The sequence below is a fragment of the Palaemon carinicauda genome, chromosome 29 (assembly GCF_036898095.1).
Source record: "Palaemon carinicauda isolate YSFRI2023 chromosome 29, ASM3689809v2, whole genome shotgun sequence".
In the NCBI taxonomy this organism is placed as follows: Eukaryota; Metazoa; Arthropoda; class Malacostraca; order Decapoda; family Palaemonidae; genus Palaemon; species Palaemon carinicauda.
This window is the reverse complement of record NC_090753.1, coordinates 88,178,325-88,201,196: the sequence shown is the minus strand read 5'-3', so window position 1 is coordinate 88,201,196 and position 22,872 is coordinate 88,178,325. Positions and strand designations below refer to the sequence as shown.

The window sequence follows — 22,872 nt, the reverse complement described above, 5'->3', positions numbered from 1 at the left end:
CAGTTGTCATTTATTCTACAGTACACAAGGACAGATGTACGGTATATTTAATGGCAGCAGTAATTTTAATTTGATCAAATATAGATGCTACTTTGCTAGGTGCAAATGTTTGACCAATGGTTACGGGTACATTTGATAACCAAGGATCAGTTAGGTGTTGAATATTATATGTATGATTCAACTGTCGAAAAGTCTATAGCACTAGTGTATGGGTCATGACTACTACTCCTGGTCCCTGGGAAAACTTTGATTAGTGCTTTTAAGTCTATTAGTAAGTTGCTTCAAGGTTCTACCATTCCTCATGAAATTTAATTTTGAGGTATATTCAAATGAATCAATTGTATAAAAATGACATGGTTCGAATTGGCTCCTGAGAAACTCTTTCTGCCATATTGGACTAAATTGTGTTGTGTAATTTATTTATACCCGATAGGGCTATGATCATGTGTTATGTCAGGGGTGCAAATTTAAAAGCCAAAGGATGCCCGAAGAAGTGAGAGTAGAATTCAAATAGGTTTTTTAACTAATAAATAATGGTTAATCTTGCCATGCACCTACCCTCTTCAATAATACCTTGTCAACATACAGTATATTCAGGGTTGACATAGTGTCAAATTTATTACCACTGGTCTAGCATATCCTTTACATATTCTGTCCTCGTACACCTGATAACACAGGTTACCAATCAATTCTTTGCTTAAGGGGTTAACTACACTGCAATTTAGTGGATTCTTAATTCTTGGTAAGGTTAGGAGAAAGATGCAACTAATTGAGTTTTTGCCATGTCAGTCACGCCAATACACATATACCAATCTCCTCGAATACATTTGTATTTCTTTAGTTTTTTCTTCTCACTTTTGGTGTTAAGTTTATTTCCATGTATTAAAATCTTGTTCCAGAATCTTTTTATCGAGTAAATAGCCTTTTGAGAACAAACCTTGAGCCCATCTTGCCATCTCAGAATATAAAAAAAGAAATAAAAAAAATAATTCGGGTCATTTCAGGTATCTTGTCAAAATAATTTAGCTAATATCGCTATGTCGGAATGTAGCTAAGTTATATGGAGTTGGTCGAAGGTTGTTGCGAGCAGTGAAAAGTTTCTACAAGTAAAGCATGTGTTAAGATAGGAAATGAAGTGAGCGATTGGTTTTCGGTGAGAGATGTGCCGAGACAGGGATGTGATGTTGCCGTGGTTGTTTAATTTGTATGTTAGAGTGGTGAGAGAGGTGAATGCTAGAGGGTTGGACGAGGATTGAAACTGGTAGACGAGAATGACCATGAATGGGAGGTAAATCAGTTGTTGTTTGCAGATGGTACTGTACTGGTTGCAGACGCTTGGCCGATTAGTGACAGAATTTGGAAGGGTGTGTGAGAGAAGGAAGTTGAGAGTTGATGTGGGTAAGAGTAAGGTTATGAGATGTACGAGAAGGGAGGGTGGTGCAAGGTTGAATGGAGAGTTACTTGAGGAGGTGGATCAGTTTAAGTACTTGGGGTCTGTAGTTGCAGCAAAAGGTGGAGTGGAAGCAGATTTGTCAAGAGAGTGAATGAAGGATGCAAAGTGTTGGGGGCAGTTAAGGGAGTAGTGAATAGTAGGGGGTTGGGCATGAATGTAAAGAGAGTTCTGTATGAGAACCGTGTTGTAGGGAATGAAAGTGACACAGAAATTGAATGTTTGAGATGAAATGTCTAAGGAGTATGGCTGGTGTATCTCGAGTAGATAGGGTTAGGAACCAAGTAGTGAGGGTGAGAACTAGTGTAGGAAATGAGTTAGCAGCTAGAGTGGATATGAATGTGTAGAGGTGGTTTGGCTATGTTGAGAGAATGGGAAATAGCGGTCTGCTAAAGGAGGTGATGCATGCAAGAGTTAATGGGAGAAATACAAGAGGAAGGCCATGGTTTGGGTGGAGTGAAGGGAAGCGCTGGGTGATAGGAGGATAGATGTGAGAGAGGCAAGAGAGCGTGCTAGAAATAGGAATGAATGGAGAGCGAGTGTGATACAGTTCCGGTAGGCTATGGTGCCTTGGAAGACCGCAGAGGTAGGAGCAATAGGGGATTCGGTGTTATGAAGCTTCATATGTGGCGGATAACGGGGTAGGTGCGAATCTGGCACCAATAGCAGTACCAGCCGAACTCAGTCTAGTCCCTTGTCAGGCTGGGAGGAACGTAGAGAGGAGAGGTCCCCTTTTTTGTTTCATATGGTTGATGTCGGCTAATCCCCAATTGGGGGAAATGTCTTGGTATATTATGTATGTATCGCTATGTCGAAATATTTCTCATTCAAATTATCAATACTTTAACTTGAATTGTCTCATTACCAACATACTGGATTGAATATTTTCATAACGCTATTTGTAAAATCCTTAGAATCCACTAGAGGTATTTTTAGAGATATTTTTCTGCTAGTCTCAATGCCAATTCTTAAGCTTTTCAGTTAATTGGATTCACTATATGACCATTTTGTTTTTTCAACTTGATGCACATCTTAGAGAATCTTAATGTTTAATCAGATCCAATGAATTAAAGCAGATTCTTCATCATTGAATACATTTGATATTAATGGGGTTAATTTTCCCCTTTTTCTAGCTTCCTGTAACAGCAATTGTTTTTAAATTCATTCGTTGCTTAGATCTAAATTCACATTTCTATTTAGTTTACCTCTTTTGCTTGAAGGTAAACTCTGACATACTGTTCTATCTTGTTTCTCTTCCTCTGTTTTTTTTTCTTATCTTATTTTCAAGTTTTTATAGTTTTTGAAAGATTTATTTTAACGTTCTTAAACTTCGTGTGTTTTTTCCTTATTTCCTCTCCTCATTGGGCTGTTTTCTCTGTTGGAGCCCTTTGACTTACAGCCTCCAGCTTTTCCTACTAGGTTGGAAAATTCGTCTAATTTTAGTTGATCCTTCTGATGGTTTCATTATCCTACTGGTAGATTTTTTCTTTTAAATTAAGTTTTTAAACATGTCATTTTCTTAACTTTGGGACCAGGTTTGTAAGCATAAGTCGTGTTCTTAATTTTAGAACCATCGGGTTTGAAAATAACTAAATGATTTTGATATTAGTTAGATTACCAAGTATGTCTTTTTTTTTGTGGGGGGGGGGGCGTGTTGGGGTGTGTAGTAGCAGGAGTTGAATCTGCCGAGTAAGCAATGATGTTTCCAATGCTTTATTCCAATTCAGCAATTCTTGTTTTATGTTCTCAAATTGCAACGTTTCTCTTCCATAACTCCATTTTTTTTTTTTTTTTTAGATTTTCATCTTCGCGTTTTTTTTTTTTCATTGCAATTTTTGCTTCATTTACACGTCACACCGACAGAGAATTGTCTATAATTGCTTCACTGGTGTTAGCATCTATTAGGTCACTTCTTGTGGTGTTAACTCGCAAAATGAGAGAGAGAGAGAGAGAGAGAGAGAGAGAGAGAGAGAGAGAGAGAGAGAGAGAGAGAGAGAGAGCTCTGATACGTCTACAGTACACTGGCACGTCCAACCAATACAATATGAAAAAGTAAGTTTTTGGGCAGTTGATGAGAAATTCGTGCTCAAATTAATGTAAGAATTAGACGAGTCCTAAGTCTACGTAAAAAATCAGCAGAGAGAGAACGGACTCAATTGAATTTAAAAGGTTCTCAGAAATGCTGCGTACGAGATTGGTGCTGCTGCTTTTCCTAGAAGACGGCAGCACAGTTGTTGCACAATCAAGATATGATAACTATTTTGGTTGTTTGCGTCTAACATTATTTGATATATATATATATATATATATATATATATATATATATATATATATATATATATATATATATTATTATTATTATTATTATTATTATTATTAAATGCTAAGCTACAACCCTAGTTGGAAAAGCAGGATGCTATAAGCCCAGGGGCCCCAACAGGGAAAATAGCTCAGTGAGGAAAGGAAACATGGAAAAATAAAATATTTTAAGAATAGTAACAACATTTAAATAAATATTTCCTTTATAAACAATAAAAACTTCAACAAAACAAGAGAAAGAGAAACTAGATACAACAGTGTGCCTGAATGTACCCTCAAGCAAGAGAACTCTAACCCAAGACAGTGGAAGGCCATGGTACAGAGGCTATAGCACTACCCAAGACTAGAGAACAATGGTTTGATTTTGGAGTGTCCTTCTCCTAGAAGAGCTGCTTACCATAGCTAAAGAGTCTCTTCTACCCTTACCAAGAGGAAAGTAGCCACTGAACAATTACATTGCCGTAGTTAACCCCTGGGGTGAAGAAGAATTGTTTAGTAATCTCAGTGTTGTCAGGTGTATGAGGACAGAGGAGAATCTGTAAAGAATAGGCCAGACTATTCGATGTCTGTGTAGGCAAAGGGAAAGAACCGTAACCAGAGAGAAGGATCCAATATGGTACTGTCTGGCCAATTATATATATATATATATATATATATATATATATATATATATATATATATATATATATATATATATATATATATATATATATATATATTTCATATTGAGTTTGAACGTGATATCAGCCTTTTAAATAAGTAACTTGGAATTCTACACTGACTACATGTCTACATCACAATGATAACAATATTATATATATATATATATATATATATATATATATATATATATATATATATATATATACATATATTATGATAATAATTATTTTCTAAGCTACAACCCTAGTAGGAAAAGCAGAATGCTATAATCCTAGGGGCTCTTTCAGGGAAAATAGCCCAATGAGGAAAGGAAACAAGGAAAAATAAAATATTAAGAGTAACAACATTAAGATAAATATCTCCGATATAAACTATAAAAACTTTAACAAAAGAGGAAGAGAAATAAGATAGACTAGTGTGCCCAAGTGTACCCTCAAGCACTCACAAAGGCCCTTGGTAACAATGTAATACATTTCTATTCACCATTGTTATCATATCGTAGACATATCTTGACCTTGAAATTGCTTCACTGCTCGTGTAGCTAAATTGCTGTGCCGAAATTTAGCGATTGTATCAATAATACTATAACAACGTAAATCAAACAAATCATGGACTAAAAGTTCCCTCTCTCTCTCTCTCTCTCTCTCTCTCTCTCTCTCTCTCTCTCTCTCTCTCTCTCTCTCTCTCTCTCTCTCTCTCTCTCTCTTGCCTGCATACAACCTAAAATTGTTTCATTTGTATTGTACTTTATCAAGGAATAATTTGGTTTACCGGTAGTTTTTTTTTTTTTTTTTACCTTGTATTTATTTTTTTTTTTCAAATGTATGATACGTATGCAAATAAAACAATTTTTCCTTTGAACATATCCTCGGTATTTTAAAACTGATAAAAATCTAAATATTATTTTAGATCATCTGAAATAATTTTTTACAATTCCAAGCCAAAATCGTTCCGTAACTCCACACATCTACAGAATTGGCAAATGTATGCGTTAGTTTAATGTACATACAATTAAGAACATCGTATTTGTGATAACTGTGAAGCTTATTAGATTAAATGGCGGTGTAAACCAGTTCTGACAAGCTCTCCCTCTCTTCTGCTCTGACTTCTAAACTCGTATCCGCAAAATAAGTTTGTTGGTACTGTATCGCATATTGAATATTTGCAAAGCTTTTAAGCTTATACTTACTACTGCAATTCAGCTGATTTTACCTGTACCATCAACAACATTATTAAAGGAATTGTTAATTTTTACTTTTATCCCATTCTACCTTTAAATCATTTGGGATAATACCATGCTATAATCAGTTTTGGTCAGCTTTTTTTATTTGTAAATTCTTTCAAATCACTTAATTTCTTTTCAAAATATATTTTTGAAATTGTCCGAGTAACTTTCTTCAGAAAAAAAAAAACAAGAAGGTTGTCAATAAATGTTTATATTTAGTAGCTTACAACTCCTTTGGTTTGGTTTAGATACGACAGTGAATGCGTGCAAGAATGTAAAATATTTATTGAACACATAGGACACAGTAAAGAAATCCTTCTCTAGCTAGGAAAGCATGTTCACGGATTTCCTGGAAAATATAATTAACGTATGCCTCTCAGAATGGGAAAACATCACCAGCTGATGTAACTATTTTGTTTTTGCAAGGACGGCTTTCCTGGTCCTACTTTCATGGGAAAACCAAACTCAAGTTGTGTTATTTGATCATTTTGTAGGCCTAGTTCTATTTTTGTGTGTGTGTGTGTGAATTACTTTTAAGAGAGCAGAAAATCATTATTATGACAGGTCTTCATTATTATATTTGTTGTTTTAAGTATCCAATAAACTATTGCAATTAAACATGGGCAAATATTTTCATAAGCACTTGCACGGGAGATCGCGCACTCATAAACACACACATACACACACACACACACACACACACACACACACATATATATATATATATATATATATATATATATATATATATATATATATATATATACACACACACACACACACACACACACACATATATATATATATATATATATATATATATATATATATATATATATATATGTATATATATATATATATATATATATATATATATATATATATACATATATATATATATATATATATATATATATATATATATATATATATATATATATACTAAACTAGCTCGTTCTCATAAATTAAGACCGGAAAAGTTGAAAATTCCAATCATATCACACCACACACACCCAATTTATTAAATTTATCAGATAAGAACTGGTTTATCATTAATAAATTCCTCAGTATAAACTATATCTTCTTTGTTATCGTTCCTGATTTTAATTTGTTAATCCTGTTTACGTTATAGGGGATGACAGACTAAATCTACGCAAGCTCTGTTGCAGTTGATAATTCAGTTGAGCTTTTCGTTAGCTAATTATTATCATACACTTTGATGTTTTAGGGGTAGAACATCGAGAGAGGGGCAGATCATTAGATGGCGAGATAAGGTGAAGGATGATATGGAGAGGAGACGTTTGGTGGAAGAGGGTATCTTTGATAGAAGGCATTGGAGAGGGCGCATATGGCAACCGACCCCTTAATGTAAGGATAACGGTGGGGAAGAAGAAGAAGACGACTTTGATGTTTGATCATAATTATAATTCAATATTATTTCAGAATAGTTGTGAACTAATTCAATTACACTGGATGTAATTAAAGCTAGAAAAAACTTCAATATAACTGTGTAATTAAGTTGTCAGAATCGGACGTACAAAATATCTAAGAGGATTGCTCCACATCGTGCACCCAACAGATCGTGTTAACATCAGAATAGTTCCAGAACAGACGATTTCTAGCCATTGTAGAACCAGTTATTGAGTTTACAAATATTTGAACCCAAGATTATATAACAACTCCCTCTAGACATGAGTCGGACTGCATTAAGACCTCCGTGAAGTTACAGAGTTTTTAAGTTTTTCGATAATGAGGATTGGATAACCAAAGCGGATTACGCTGTGTGATAATCTAAATATTTGAAAATGTGTATGATGAATAACTCTTGTTGAACACATGGTTTCCATGAGTGACAGAGTCAGGACTGGGAAAACAGCCATGAAACAAACGTCACAGTGGGATGACACATTCTCTCTCTCTCTCTCTCTCTCTCTCTCTCTCTCTCTCTCAGACTGAAGAATTAATACAGTATTCGATTCCTGTCACTAATCAAGTAAACAGAAACTGTAATGGCGAATGCATGTAAAATATTTCACGAACACACACACATTTGTATATGTATATATATATATATATATATATATATATATATATATATATATATATATATATATATATATATATATATATATATTCTAATATATATATATATATATATATATATATATATATCTAATATATATCTATTATGTTAGGAAGCTATTTCGCATTATATGCAGGAGAGACTAAGCGTAAGCCAGGGTCGTTCTTTTGACAGCAGGTCGTAGGACCAGTGTTACTAGGTTGGCCCTTTTCAGGCTAAAAACTTCAAATTTGGCCTTTTAAAAAATTGGTTAGCCCGCAGAAATATCATAAAAGTTTGGCCTGAAATGCCATACTTTTGGCCTTTTTTTTGTTTACTAATGGGATGGCATTTTAAAGCTACAGCTGATCAGAAGTTGGCCTTTTCTCACTTGGAAAACCTGGCAACCCTGCGCAGGACTCAGAATTTCTAGCAGACGAATTTCGGCGACCGGGGACAGTTCAACAGAAGACCCCGGTGAGATAACGTCTATCAAAAAATGCTGACCAAACTCGAGCAATGCATCGTGGATTTGCACAAGATTGGAGTGGTGAAATTCGGTGATTTCACCCTCAAAAGTGGAATGCAATCGCCCGTTTACTTCGACTTGAGGATAATCATTTCGTACCCGAAGTTGTTGGTAAGAACTATGCAATTGAGGACACTGGACATTGGGGTTAAACCTCTATTCCGGTATCATATATTTTCTTTTAAATGGATATTGGCTATTTTATGATATATTAAACGGTTGTATAATACATTACTCCTTATATATTAACGTAAACCTCTCACATAGAGTACTACAGTAATCTCAGGAACAATTAAATTTAGGCATAAATGTAGTTCAAGGTCGAGAAATTGACATTGTAACCCATTAAGTAATCTCTTTTTATGTAATTTAAAATGCCCAACAGGCACATAGTCACGACATTATAAGTCTGAGAAAGAATATTTAAGAAATTTAATAAAATCTCTATATATTTATATTGTAAAATGTCTGAAAGGTATTTAGGAGCCTTTGTAGTTTATGTATTGTATAGTATTCGTATTTTCCAAATAATCTGAATTATAAGTTTCCTCAAATATGTTTCAAGTTTCAATGAAACTTGGAAAGAAGAAAATTAGGGAAAATTTAATTCATGATTAAGGTACTCAACTTAACCTAACCTGATATAGGACTCCATGACTAGACCTTCCACCATAAGGTAGGTCATGTCTGTGTAGGCTTCCATAATGAAACATGATTTTTTTTTTTTAAGGGCGTATCTATTTGTGTTTCCTTTGTATAAGTTGGAAAGTGTGACACTTCAAAGTCTGTCGACACCAAGCCCATTTTCAGTTCAATTGCTTCGCGGACGGATTTGCCTTTCCGTTGGCACCGCCATAGTTTTCTCTTTTATATTAGTTCTGTTATTTTCTTACTCTTTTTTTTCACATCTGATATACATTCTTTTCTTTTTCTATCCTTATTTAAACATTATCTCTTATTATCTTCTTTTCCTCCGTATGGTTGCTAGAGTTCTATTTTCCTTCTCTCCTAATATTATTATTATTATTATTATCTTTATTAATATTATTATTATTATTATTATTGTTATTATTATTAGCCAAGCTACAACCCTGGTTGGAAAAGCAAGGTGCTATAAGCCCAAGGGCTTCAACAGGGAAAAATAGCCCAGTGAGGAAAGGAAATAAACAATATGAGAAGAAAATTAATAGAATATCTTAAAAATGGTAACATCAAAACAGTTATGACATATATAGACTATAAAAAGACTTATATCAGCCTGTTCAGCATAAAAACATTTGCCGCAAGGTTGAACTTTTGAAATTCTACCGATTCAACTACCATATTAGGAAGATGATTCCACAACTTGATCACAGCTGGAATAAAACTTCTATCTAGAGTACTGTGTAGTATTGAGCCTTATGATGGAGAAGGCCTGACTATTAGAACTAACTGGATGCCTAGTATTACGAACAGGACATAATGTCAACGGCTTTAAAATTACCCCAGCTTCTATCATTAATGTTCGTTCCGAGGAGAGAAATAAAGATAGTGGCAGTTTGTTTCTTCTGCTGCATTTTAAATTAGTCATTATTAGCACATATCTTGGTGCAAATATATTTTATTAAAGACAACTTTTATCATTGAAAGAATTTATTGCACATGATTGTCAGTGAAGATTCACCTAGACAAGTAATTTTATCCTTAAAATCAATGTAATTCCTTTGAAAAATAATTATGGTAAAGTAAGTCTTTTATATAAGAAATTCCCAAGAATATTTTAAGTGCAAAACAATACAAATTGATCAATTACTGGTGGAATCAGTGGAACGTCACAAATTAGAAATTCAAATATTTTGTAAATTCTTTTCTCTTGAGCAGGTTGACATGAGTTTCGTCTGATTGATCTGTTTTAACAATTAAGAATATAAAATACAGTATTTTATATTTTTAATTTGTTACTTTTATATACATTAGTTTGCTGATTTTGTATTTCCTTTCCTCACTGGCTACTTTCCCAACCAGGATTTTAGCATTGCTAGTAATAATAATAGTAGTACAGTAATAGAAAAAAGCAGTAACTAGAGGGGCACTCAGTGGAGCGCAGACCTCCGCTGTGGCAGCTTATTTCTCTACCTTTTGTTCGACCTTGACCTTTGACCTTAACATGTATCAATTGGCGTTGATTTTCATTGTACACACAAATATGATCCAAGTTTCAAGTCTGTGACAACGATTTCCAAATTAGTGGCTGATAACGAGAATTGGACATTTTGCTTGACTGTGACCTTGACCTTCCAGAATTTATTAATTTTCAGCTTTTTACATGATAGTTAATTAAAATTGTGTCCAGGAATATGTTCACAAACACATGAATTACAAACATGAGTAGGTTTGAAAACATAACCTCCTTCCAACTTTGTTGGCTGAGGTAATAAAAATAGCAAAAGGAATTCTTACTGCATAAAATAAGCTAGCTCACATAATATTAACAAAGAAATGGCAAATGGTATTACAATATGTTAATTCATATCACTATTGTATACAGTAGAAATCCTCTGCAATTTTCATCACGCCCCCTCTTTTTTTTTCCATTGTCATCCCTTAAAACAAACATCTGTAAGTGCCATGTTCCAAGTGTTCTTTTCATTGATTGGATGCTTGTTCCTCTCTTTAGTGGGCTAAAATTTAACATCATAGATTAAGAGTCATGAATGAAATAAAAAGGAAATTGATAATCGGGGCAATTGCAAGAATTAATATTGTATCCGATTTCTGACACTACTTGAGTAAAGTGAAACTGTAACGACAATGTCATGTTGCCTTTAACAAATGAATACCATAAGGTACATACAGTGTTGTTCTCTAGTCTTGGGTAGTGCCATAGCCTCTGTATCATGATCATCTACTTCGGGTTAGACTTCTCTTACTTGAGGGTACACTCGGGCACAGTATTCTATCTCATTTCTCTTCCTCTTGTTTTGTTAAAGTTTTCATAGTTTATATAGGAAATATTTAGAAGTTACTGTTCTTAAAATATTTTATTTTTCCCTGTTTCTTTTCCTCACTGGGCTATTTTCTCTCTTGGGGCCCCTGGGCTTATAGCATCTTGCTTTTCCAACTAGGGTTGTAGCTTAGCAAGTAAAAATAATAATAATAATAAATATTCAGTCACATCAGAATTAAATTCTGTTGAGGCCATTTTGATACTGTATTGATGTACTATTTTAAATATCTTGTAGGAGACCGTAGCAGAATTAATGTGGGAAGCACGGCCGTGTGAAAAGTACGAATTGGTGTGTGGTGTCGCATACACTGGTCTCCCAATTGCAACAGTCATTTCCACCAAACAGGTAAGCATCTACCATAACTTAACAGTAACATAACGTACGATGCAAATAACTCCATTGGTTGTAAGGATATTATGCGATTTGAAGGCTTAGTAAAGAAAGTGGGTAGTATTCCACAAGGAAATTTGAAACACTATGGTAATGTAACTCAGTGTTATAGAATAATTTGACCAAATTTTGTCAATTTACTGTTCATTTCTTCTTGCTTCTATTTCATCATGTAACTGGGAGTACCTATTTTGTATAGCTAAACTAAACTAAAAAGATTTCTTCTTATTTGTTTATCCAATAGATGTAAAACACCATTTTTTTTTTTTTTTACAAAATACAGTCGTAAAAGCTTTTTTTTTTTATGAAGGATGGTCATATCAATGATTCTTATTTCCTCAGGACATTCCGATGTTGATCCGCCGGAAGGAAACAAAGGGTTATGGGACCAAGAAGTTAGTGGAAGGTAACTTCACAGACGGACAGTCCTGTCTCATGATCGAGGACGTCATTGTATCCGGGAGTTCCGTCTTTGAGACTGTCGAGGTATGAGGTTCTCTTACATGTTTGTCAGTGTTGTTCGTTTTACTACCTTTGTATAGTCGTCTCGTATAGTTTTCAGATTTTTTAATTTGTATGGGAGAGACTAAAATACAAATTAATTATAAAATTTTTACAGATATTGCGGCAACTGTACTGTATTGGTAAGGCAATAATGATAGATACAAAGGTTCATTATATCTTTCCATAGTATAGTGTTCCCATGAGGGATATTAATGTGACCAGCATATATTTACAGATCCGTTACTAACCCCCATTAATAAAGGGGCCGACTGTATTACGTTGTAAATTAAATACTTAATAACAATACTGTATCCAACTTTCTGAGAGACGGATAAGTTTGTTTCTACATGTAATACAAACCATTTACCTTCAATGGGAGTATGTCTTCAGCAAACTGGAACCAGCCGTTAAACTTTTAATTAGGCAAAAATAGTTGGTTGCCAGGTAGTGGGGAAGCTCTGCTCACTTGTCTTTTATAGCAACCTCCACTTTGACTTTGGCTGCCTGTGGATACTGATATATTATTTGGTGTCTGCATCTAGTTGTTTTAATCTTTAGCTTTTTCTTTGTCATGTTCGCGGGATTTTGGAAGTAAGAATAGGCAGCGATTCTGTTAACTGTACGTTACAGTTGCCTGGTTACCTGCTAGTATCCAACGTTCTCGTTCCTGTCGTGTGGCATGTTTGTTGCTCTATCCCTTGTGTGTCTGACATCGAACACGGCTACGTGATCCTAATTGAGTTTGCCTTGGATTTCGGTGGCGCTCCGTCGGAAGAAGAGTACATCTGGTTGTTGTGTTCTCTTCCCTCTGAGATTGTCATCTTCGGCAACACAGCTTCAGAGATGAACTTCTAGTTCTCCTCTCTTCTCGCTACATCTTCACTGAAGTATGATTGATAGTTATGTTTGCATATCTTCTACCAGTTATTTCCCTATGGTAGAGTCCCAGTAACCTGTTTTGCAGGAGTCCTAAGAGTTGTCCCTTAGTGGTAGAAACATTGGCGCACACAACCGTAGGGAGTGCCTGGTTCTTGTGCCGGTAGTGAGTGAGTTCTGAGAGTTATCCTTTTGTGGAAAGAAACATCAGTTCTAACAACTCTCGTTAAGACTGAACATATGCACTATCGGGGCGCTTCCCTTCCCCCCCCCCTTCTCTCTCTCTCTCTCTCTCTCTCTCTCTCTCTCTCTCTCTCTCTCTCTCTCTCTCTCTCTCTCTCAGAAAGATGAGTGGTACATACCAAAAATTTCAGAAAGATGAGTGGTACATACCAAAAATTTTCAGTATGCTCTGCTCGTTGACTGCCCTTCGAACATGTGAGGAGGCAGTAACATTTTCAGTTTTTCTAATCGTGAATGATGTGTCCAGCAAAGGGAGAAGGAGAAATGCTCACCTGCTTGTTCTCCTCATTAGAAGCAAGCAGCACACACATAATTGACATGCGCACAATTGTTAAATGACCGAACCACTTAGTCTGGATCTCCAAGGACATGATTATCTTTATCTTGGTCACCACGAGAGAGATCCCGAGCTTTTCCCTGTAGTGACAAGAAATAGCCTGCTTCTACATCTCTTTCAGCACGAGATAAGAAGCAGAAGACTACTGGGTCTCGCTCCCCACAGGACAGGATGGCTCACACTTCCAAGTCCCATTCAGGGCGGAGAAAGTACTGACGCCCCTGTTGGCTTGCTGACAACCAATCTTAATTTCAGCCATTGGTGTGAACGGATGGACTCACTACTGGAGTACTGGCTTATTTAATTTTTTTAAGGGTGTTTGTGTGTGCCTATGGTGAGTACAGTGGTACCTCTACATACGAATTTAATTCGTTCCACAACCGACTTCGGATGTAGAAACGAATTTTCCCTTAAGAATACATGGTAATTCATTTAATTCGTTCCTCAGCCTAAAGACCCATAATAAATCCTTAATAAATGGCTACACATAATTACACATAACAATAACATAACTGCATAATATGAAAGAGGCATGTAAAAAAGATAATTATAAAGAAATAATAAATAAAAAATGTGTTTTATTGCCACTTTACCTTAGAGACAGGCCAACGCAGGTGTAGGATTTGCTACGCCAGGAGGAGACGGACGATCGGCGAGAAGGTAGACATGGTGTTAACATGTTCTTTAAATAAATACTCTCTCTCTCTCTCTCTCTCTCTCTCTCTCTCTCTCTCTCTCTCAGAAAAAATAATAGAACTCTTGTTCTTCTTCACTGTTAGTGTTAGAGACGTCTATTAATTTTTTCTGAGAGAGAGAGAGAGAGATTAAAAAAAAATGTGTTGTGTACATATGATTTTTAACAGCGTTAACGAGTTGAAAGACAGTTAAATGTAACTAAAAAAACAATATCAGCGAATCTGAATTCCTTTATTAACTAAAACAAATATCGTGTGCGTATGCGCAAACACACACACACGCACGAGGAGACACGATCGGCGAGGAGGTAGAGACGGTGACTGCGATAACATACCGTAACTTACACTACGGAAATTTTAATCTAACTTAGCTTAATTATTTTATTTTTTATTTTTATATTTCATGTTTTTTACATTTTTTTTTCTTTTTATTTTTTATTTTCATCACTTTCAGTGACGAGTTACGGTATGTTATCGCATTCACCATCTCTACCTCCTCCCCGACTGTCTCTCTTACTGCGTAGCAGTTCTTGCACCTGTGTGTGTGTGTGTTTGTGCATATGCACACGAGTGTGTTTGTATCAATATTTGTTTTAGTTAATAAAGGAATTCAGATTAGCTGTTATTACTTTCTTTGTTACATTTAATTGTTTTTAAACTCGTTGACGCTGTTAAAAATCATATGTACTCTAAACACATTTTTGTTTAATCTCTCTCTCTCTCTCTCTCTCTCTCTCTCGCTCTCTCTCTCTCTCTCTCTCTCTCTCTCTCTCTCTCTCTCTCTCTGAAAAAAAATGATAGATGTATCTAACACTATAACAGCGAAGAAGAACGAGAGAGAGAGAGAGAGAGAGAGAGAGAGATTTTATTTAAAGAACATGTTAATGCTATGTTTAGAGAGAAACAGAAAAAGAGAGAAGTCTTATTTAAAAGAGCTTGTTAATGCTATCTTGGTTTTCTTTGCTTCACTTTTTTCTTTCTTTCTGTTCATCCCGCTGGCCCTTTTCACAAATGATCGTTGCCAACAATCTTTTTGTCCTTTATCCCTATCAACAAAAGGCGTTCTATCTCTTCCAGGGTATTGCTACGATGTCTTGTAATAATGGTGATCCCCTTCGATGGTTATTTGCTTTAATGGCTGCCTTCAGCTTGATGATCCTCAAGATCATAGGCCTATTCCGGCCATATTGTTTAGCCATACAGTATCACTCACATGCACACTGCTCTCATGTTTTTCTATAATTTCTTGCTTCAATTCTGATGAAAGAATTGCCTTCTTCCTGTACTGAAACTTAGCTTCTTAGGCACCATGATTATAGGTAAAATCAAAAAGGAAATGTGAGAAAAGGAAGAAAATAAGCACTGTTAATAACAGACCAAACAGAGGACAACCACACGATACACACAAGAACAGAGAACTGAGCACTCGACGCTCAATGGCGTAATGTTTACTTCGTATGTTGGAGCAACGCTTCGGATGTCGAGGCAGAAATTTGGTCGAATTTTACTTCGTATGTTGGAAAATTCGTATGTTGGGACATTCGTATGTAGAGGTACCACCGTATGCCAGAGAGATAGATGGACTTGCCTGGGGGTAGGGTTCACTCTCCTTTCCTGAGTGTATTGCTAACACCCAGGCCCTGTTGATAATCAATTCCAGGTTCTCTTCTTTTCAGATCTCTAGCCTTAAAGTAACTGATGATCCTGATCAATTGCTTTTGTGTCTTGTGAAAGTGCTTGGCACTTCCTCAAGAAAACGCACACAGCTTGTCCCCCCATTCACAATCTCTTCATAAGTACTGGAAGAGTAAAGAAGGTGACCAAGAATATGACTTCTGCTTGGATCAGAGGGGTTATAGACTGCACGCTTAGTCCCTCGTCACCTTCCTCTTTAATTAGGACATGAGTCAAAGCGCATGATGTTAAGGGTATTAGTACAACCCTAGCGTTCAGAAAGAATCTCTGTGGGGTAGGTCCTTCAAGCAGATGTCTAGAAACATCAAACTACTTTCACAGCCCACTACCTATAGTCTATTTTTTATAGCGGTGCATATTTGCACCCACTCACAGGGGTGCCCTTTTAGCTCGGAAAGGTTCCTGATACCTGATTGGTCGGAAGTATTTTTGTCCGAACACCTTCATTGTTCTCGAATAATTACCAAGTAATGTGAATCGAAACTTATTTATTAACCTATATTTCTCCATCAGATATATGTTTTGTCAATAAACAATGTGAAAGAATGAATATATTATAAAGAATCGTCTTGGTAAGTCTAAATTTAATAACACAATCCGCCGAAGTCAACGACAGCAGCTTGTTTTCGGATGCACGCTCTGTAATTTGCTTCCAAATTGCTTCCAAATTTGTCATTTCAAATCCTATGCTTCCAAGTGACCTTGTACAGTAAAGAACATTTAAAAAAAGTAATTTATAAATAAATCTTAATTTTTGTACCTATCATTTATATTTGTTATTCTTCATTTGTATATTAAAATATAGTAGGTGAAATTACAGCTTTTACTCTATGGTCTTCCAGACATTAAGAGAACTAGAACTTGATGTCAAAGATGCACTAGTGTTCCTAGACAGAGAGCAAGGGGGTGCAGCCAATCTCAAGTCCATGGATATCAATGTCGTATCTGTCATTTCAATGACAGAGGTGAGTAAAATTGAAGTTGGTGTCGTATTTTTCTTTTTCACTTAGTCAGATTATCTGTTCAAGAAACATACCATTTATAGACTTGTTTCAAAGTAATGTTACTGTGGCTAAACTTTCTTTTATGACTACATAAATCTCGTTGTTTTCCTTCAGTTGTCCCCCCCCCCCTGAATTATTGCTCACCCAAAACACCTGTTGTATATTTTCAATATCAGATTGCAGTAGACCTGTATAGTTCAGGGTATAAATGTATTAGATATATATGTAATGCAGTATGTAAAAGTTATGTGTCAGGAGGATTTGGTGTGTAATGTCCCCAAAAATCATTTGAAACATACAAAGCCCTATTTGCAAGTTGAGTGTAAATGATGATAATTCAAAACAATAATACTGTACAGCAAATCAAAATTTGTCCTTAAGCTACATAGGCCCTGAAATTTCCTCTGGACTAAGTCACACTTATTTCTTAATCACATTCAACAGATGATGTCCATTTTACTCAAACAAGGCTGCGTGACAGAGGAAGTTTCCGATTCTGTCCTGGAGTTTGTCAGATCCCATACTGCTACATCCATTGTCTCGAAGAAGAAAACAACATGTAATAATGGTGAGCTTTTTGTTTACCTGTCCATTTTAGTTGCTTCCATGTCTTGCTAGATTAGTCAATAAGTGAACGTTGATTTTGTGTGGTTTACCGTAATGTGATATAGATCTAAAGCTGTTGTGAGAGAGTACTTTTTATATGCGTTTTAGTAGAAAGGTCAATGGAATCTGAGAGTACTGAGACTTTGCCCCCATAGTCACCCTCGCAAGAGGTATCAGGGACGTAACAAGTATCATCTCCTCCTATGCATATTGGCGCAAAGGGCTTCGGTTAGATTTCGCCAGTCGTCTCTATCTTGAGCTTTTAATTCAATACTTCTCTATTCATCATCTACTTTGCACTTCATAGTTCTCAGCCATGTAGGCTTGGGTCTTCCAATTCTTCTAGTGCCTTGTGGAGCCCAGCTGAACGTTTGGTGAAGTAATCTCTCTTGGGGAGTGCGAAGAGCATGCCCAAACCATCTCCATCTACCCCTCATCATGATCTCATCCACATATCGCACTCAAGTAATCTCTCATATAGTCTCATTTCTAATCCTGTCCTGCCATTTAACTCCCAATATCCTTCTGAGGGCTTTGTTCTCAAATCTACTAAATCTATTGGAGATTGTTTCATTGTCATACCATGACTCATGTCCATAGAGTAATACCGATCTCACTAAACTGATATATAGTCTGATTTTTATATGTAATTTCAGGCTATATTATTACCAAATTTTGCTTAACCTAGTCATTGTCTGATTTGCCCTTTTCAATCTGATAGGAGTTCTCTTTAGAAATTGATAAATAAAAAACTTTTTGTGAGGGAACTCTTGACATAACTAAACAATGTTGTAGGTACAGATGTAATGGACAGAAAGAAATGCTCCCTGGAGTCGCGAATCGCAACGACTAGTCAGCCACTGACGAAGAAGCTGTTTGAAATCATGATTGCTAAGAAGTCCAACCTTTGCGTGGCAGCAGACGTGACAAAGTCGGACGAGCTTTTGGCCTTGGCAGAGAAGGTGGGTTTCAAAGTTCAGATCCTGATAAGAAAATTATTGTTGCTTTGAGTTTAGTCTCGTTTTGTGATTACAGTAGATGGCGTTTATTGTGATGGTAATGGTTTTTTATTTGTTACATTGTTACAAGGTACTGTACACTTTTACAGGAAAAACAATATTGGATTATCTTTAAATATCTGTACCTTCTGGTTTTTCCAAGTCACAAATATACAGTTATCTTGCTTGAGGGTACACTTGGCCATACTATTCTATGTTTCCTTATTACCTTTTCTCACTAGGTTAGGCTATATTCCTTGTTGGAACCCTTGGGCTTATAGCATTCTGCTTTTCCAACTAGGGTTGTAGCTTAGCTAGTAATACCAATGTAAATATACATTACTACAAAGTTTTCAAGTGCACAAAAATATTTTATTTCACTATGCAAGCATATAAATTATAGTAATATAAGTTACAGTCCTGTGAAATGTTTGAAAATTTGTATAGCCTTACCAAACCTTATGAAACTTCTTCATATAAATTTTTAACAAATTACTTGACTCCGCTTGGCAAAAAATTATTAGTGCTAGGAATTTAAGAATTTAGTTAGATCCAAATAAATTTCTATATTTTTCATATAAAGTTTTGAATATTTTATAAAATTTTCATACAAATATATAAGAAAATTCATGGACTTGATAGACCATATGGGGATGAAACCACATGACATCGAATAACGTATTGAAGGGCTTTGAGAAGATTTTTGTCTTCTCTTTAACAAGTGAGAATACAATGTATTTGCTGAAAAGCACTTTTTTTTTATATTTCCTTTCAGCTTGGACCTCACATCTGCCTGTTGAAGACGCACATAGATATCCTCACTGATTTCAGCAAAGATACGGTGGAAAACTTGAAGAATCTGGCTGTCAAACATAACTTCTTGATATTTGAAGACAGGTTAGTTAATTCTACAAGTCCTTACTTTTTATGGAACAGGTTTTTTGTTTCTTTAACTCACTTCAAAAGTAAGCTTTAGCCCTCCATAATATATTGTCTTGGGTGTTGTTGAATTATTGGTACCTGTATAGGGAGTACTGTAGCACTTATTTTTGAATATTTAACTTAGCCGGTGATTATAATAGCTGCAACTCTGTTGCTCGACAGAAAACTCTAAGGTAAAATTCGCCAGCGATCGCTACACAGGTTGCGGGTGTGCCCAACAGCGCCATCTGTCGTCCAGATACCCAGTACTCAATGTAAACAAAGAACTCAATTTTCTCTCTGTCGTGCTCCCGACAAGACGTGCTTATTCGCTGTTGCTAAACTGGATTTGTTTTCACAACTAATTGGTGAAGTACACTATTCTAGTTTTGAGCTTTCGCTATGCAGGTGTTTTATCTTCATCTTAAATCTTGAACTCGTTTTGGATAGATTTAATTATGGTGACAAAGAGAGTATGGACTTTCTTTCACTCTTAAATGGCCGACCCTTCCCTTAGCGGAAGTGTGTTTAGGCTTTTAGTAATTATATCACGTTATAGATTTTCCTCTATATATTTTATATCTCTCCGCCTTTATTAGGCCTCTTCGATTAACGTTCCATTTTTTATAAACATATAAAAATAATTTTAATGTTTTGTTTATATAGACCTTTCCTGAGAGTAGGCGGTCCTAACTTGGAAACCGAAGTTAATCAACGTTGAGCCCTTTATATCGTAATTAGCTTTTAAAGAGCTAAGGATTTAAAACTTTTTAAATATAATTTGTTATGAAAGAATTTCTTTGATAGTCTTCGTACTGTTTTCAAAGATGAACTAACGTTTAGTTTTTTTATGCTACGCAGTTGTTGACGTTCAGGACGTTCAACATGCGCTCTATCGTTACGATAGAGAGAGAGTGTATCACGGTTTCACTTTGCAGTATGAGTAAATCGATTCTGACGTTTTGTTCATTCTTTCTTAGCTTAAATGTTTTAAATTCTATTTTAAAGGAACTTTTTATTTGAAAAACCTTTCAGTTTTTTCCTTTAGTCAAATAACATGTTTTTTTTTGACGAAATATAATTGGGCTCTTCTCTTAGGTGCGAAATCAAGAGAGAAAGAGAGAGAGAGATAGAGACGGAGGGAGAGAGAGGAGAGAAAACGTTCCGTTCAAGCGGGTAACGTTGTTCTCGTGTTACTCTCGTCCCTAGTCGCTGTACGGGGAGGAAGGATAAAACGTTTTAGTTTTTTATTCTCGTCCCCAGGCTATGTGCGGTGAGAGATTGAAAACGTAGTTATATGAACTAGTGTTTAGTCTCTTTCCCAGCCACTGATTTTTTTTTTATCTTTAAATATGTTTTCTGTTTTTTGCTGGTATTAATGAGCTTGCATTATACGACTGATTTCGCAATTACTACCTTTTAATGAAGGGTAGAATTGCGTGTTTCAGGTAGAAATCAGTAAAATTTTCAGTGAAATAAGTGCAAAACAGAAAATCGAAGTGATAAAGTGATATGCGCAAAGTGTTACAGTGTTGCGTCCGAGGGTTCGTCTGTTCGTGCCTGTCGTTCACCTAGTCCGGGACCTCTTACATGCTCCCAAGCCCAGGGGAGAAGTAATGTTAAACGACTTATGGGTTCGAGAGGCCTTGACCAACGAACAGACGTTTTCCCTCTATGGTATCGGGTGTATCTTACCAAGATCTCCCCTACCATAAGACGAGAGAGACGTTGTTTCTCCTCGTCATCCGAAGGCTTTTCGCATAAGAAACCTGTCACAAGGTTTCGAAGCCCTTAAGCGAAAGTCAGTCCTTTCAGGACAGGTCCAGCATCCTGGTTACAACCATTAGGACAGCTCTGACCCTATGCAGTCGTCGGATAACTGCTCGCCGCCTAACAAAAGCGTAACACAGACTCCGAGAGTCTCTTTTTGTAGGCAAAGTGTTGCGGTCACAGACGTTACCCTCGTCTCTTACCACAACCATTTCCGTTGATCCTTAATGGGTTGTATGGCAAGACATGCAGTATATGCTTGCCTCCCTTATGGAAGACTATTCTGCCGATTAGTCCGTTGAGTCTAGCCGTTTATCTCATCGATATCCTGGCTTTCAGCCAACCTAACGTTCCTTTGTGCTTACTGTTGACGTTGGCGTAGCTTAGTCATGTCAGTCAGGTTGTTTAGAACCACACTCGATGCGGTCTCGTGTGGTTTTTCAGCCGCATTTGGACGTTAGGCCACTTGCTGAGGCTCCTGTTGACGTTCAAGACGTTCACTAACAATCGGAGTTGACTTGTTTTGACGCTGTGCGTCAACCTCCGCATTCTAGAGTTGTTTTGACTGCTCAGTCTAGGCAGTCAAAGCAGTCTCGAGTGGACGCTGTGCGTCCTCACGCACCTGTTGTGGTTGACAGTTCAGTTGTTGACAGTTCACAGACTGTCAAGCAGTTACATGACGTTGCGTTCTGGTCCGCTACTAATGCACCAGTGAGTGTGGACTGCTTGTAAAGCATTGCCACCACGGTAGGTCTCTCCCTTGCTTGAGACTCAGCTTTTATCGGACAAGGTTCCTGTAGATGAGGAAGTTGCTGTTCCCCCTCCTACTGATATTCCCTTGAGGACTCTCAGATGGAGAGGAGCCTAAAGCTGCTTAGCCTCCTATGGACTTTAATTAAATCATGATGATTTTTTTAAGGATCTTTGTCCGGATCTTTTTGTAGCTGCTGCTCCTCGTTCGCCTAAACGTCAGAGCTTACACTAGGCCTAGCTACTTCGAAGCCGTTGTTTTTAAGCTAGTGCTCTCTCGCTCTCCTAGAGAGCTTTACGTTGGCTAGGCGACTGGTTTTTCACCAGGAGGAGTTTGGGGGATACAGCCTTTGCTTTCCCTTCTTTTAAACTGGTTTATAGAGCGAGAGTCTGATATGACACGAGAGAAGTTCTCGGCTTGGGAGTTCATGCCTCTGCCCAGATAGACTTCTCAATTCTCGTAGACTCTCCCTGGCGCCTGGCCAGGAGACGCTCCAAGTTGTTTACAGGTCAACTTCACAGCTGTTTTCGAGCCTTTGAAGTTTTGCTGTACAATTATGTCACGCATAACAAGGCTTTCAGGGATGGTAAACGGTACCGCCTCAGTCGCTAACCCCGTCTGTTGCCACACCTGCTCCCGTAGACCCTAAATGGGCTTTGCTGCAAGACATGCAGTCCAAGCTTGCGTCCTTGATAGAGGACTTTAATGCGGAGAAGGTTGCTACCGAACCTTCTGGCCAACAACCTTCCAACCGGTCAGTTGTGCGCCCTGTTGACTCTGAGGTAACCTACTCGCGTCTGCCAGTTGAGGTGGTTCCTCCACCGATGCGACCCAGTGTGGGTTGCCA

The 22,872-nt window shown here is 36.7% G+C and overlaps 1 protein-coding gene across 2 annotated transcripts in view; it reads left to right on the top strand.

Annotated features, from left to right (window-relative positions):
• The first annotated feature begins 8,153 nt into the window (after positions 1–8,153).
• LOC137622336 (uncharacterized) overlaps positions 8,154–22,872 on the top strand; it is a 29,245-nt gene continuing 14,526 nt past the window's right edge. Inside the window, exons 1-7 of one of the 2 annotated variants that reach the window (XM_068352919.1) lie at positions 8,154–8,359; positions 11,470–11,580; positions 11,968–12,111; positions 16,818–16,940; positions 17,424–17,547; positions 18,387–18,547; positions 19,359–19,480. In XM_068352919.1, coding sequence (XP_068209020.1) covers positions 8,219–8,359; positions 11,470–11,580; positions 11,968–12,111; positions 16,818–16,940; positions 17,424–17,547; positions 18,387–18,547; positions 19,359–19,480 — 926 coding nt within the window. In that variant the 5' untranslated portion in view covers positions 8,154–8,218. Of the gene's footprint in view, positions 8,360–11,469; positions 11,581–11,967; positions 12,112–16,817; positions 16,941–17,423; positions 17,548–18,380; positions 18,548–19,358; positions 19,481–22,872 lie in introns of both variants that reach the window. The other variant, XM_068352918.1, reaches the window with a different exon arrangement.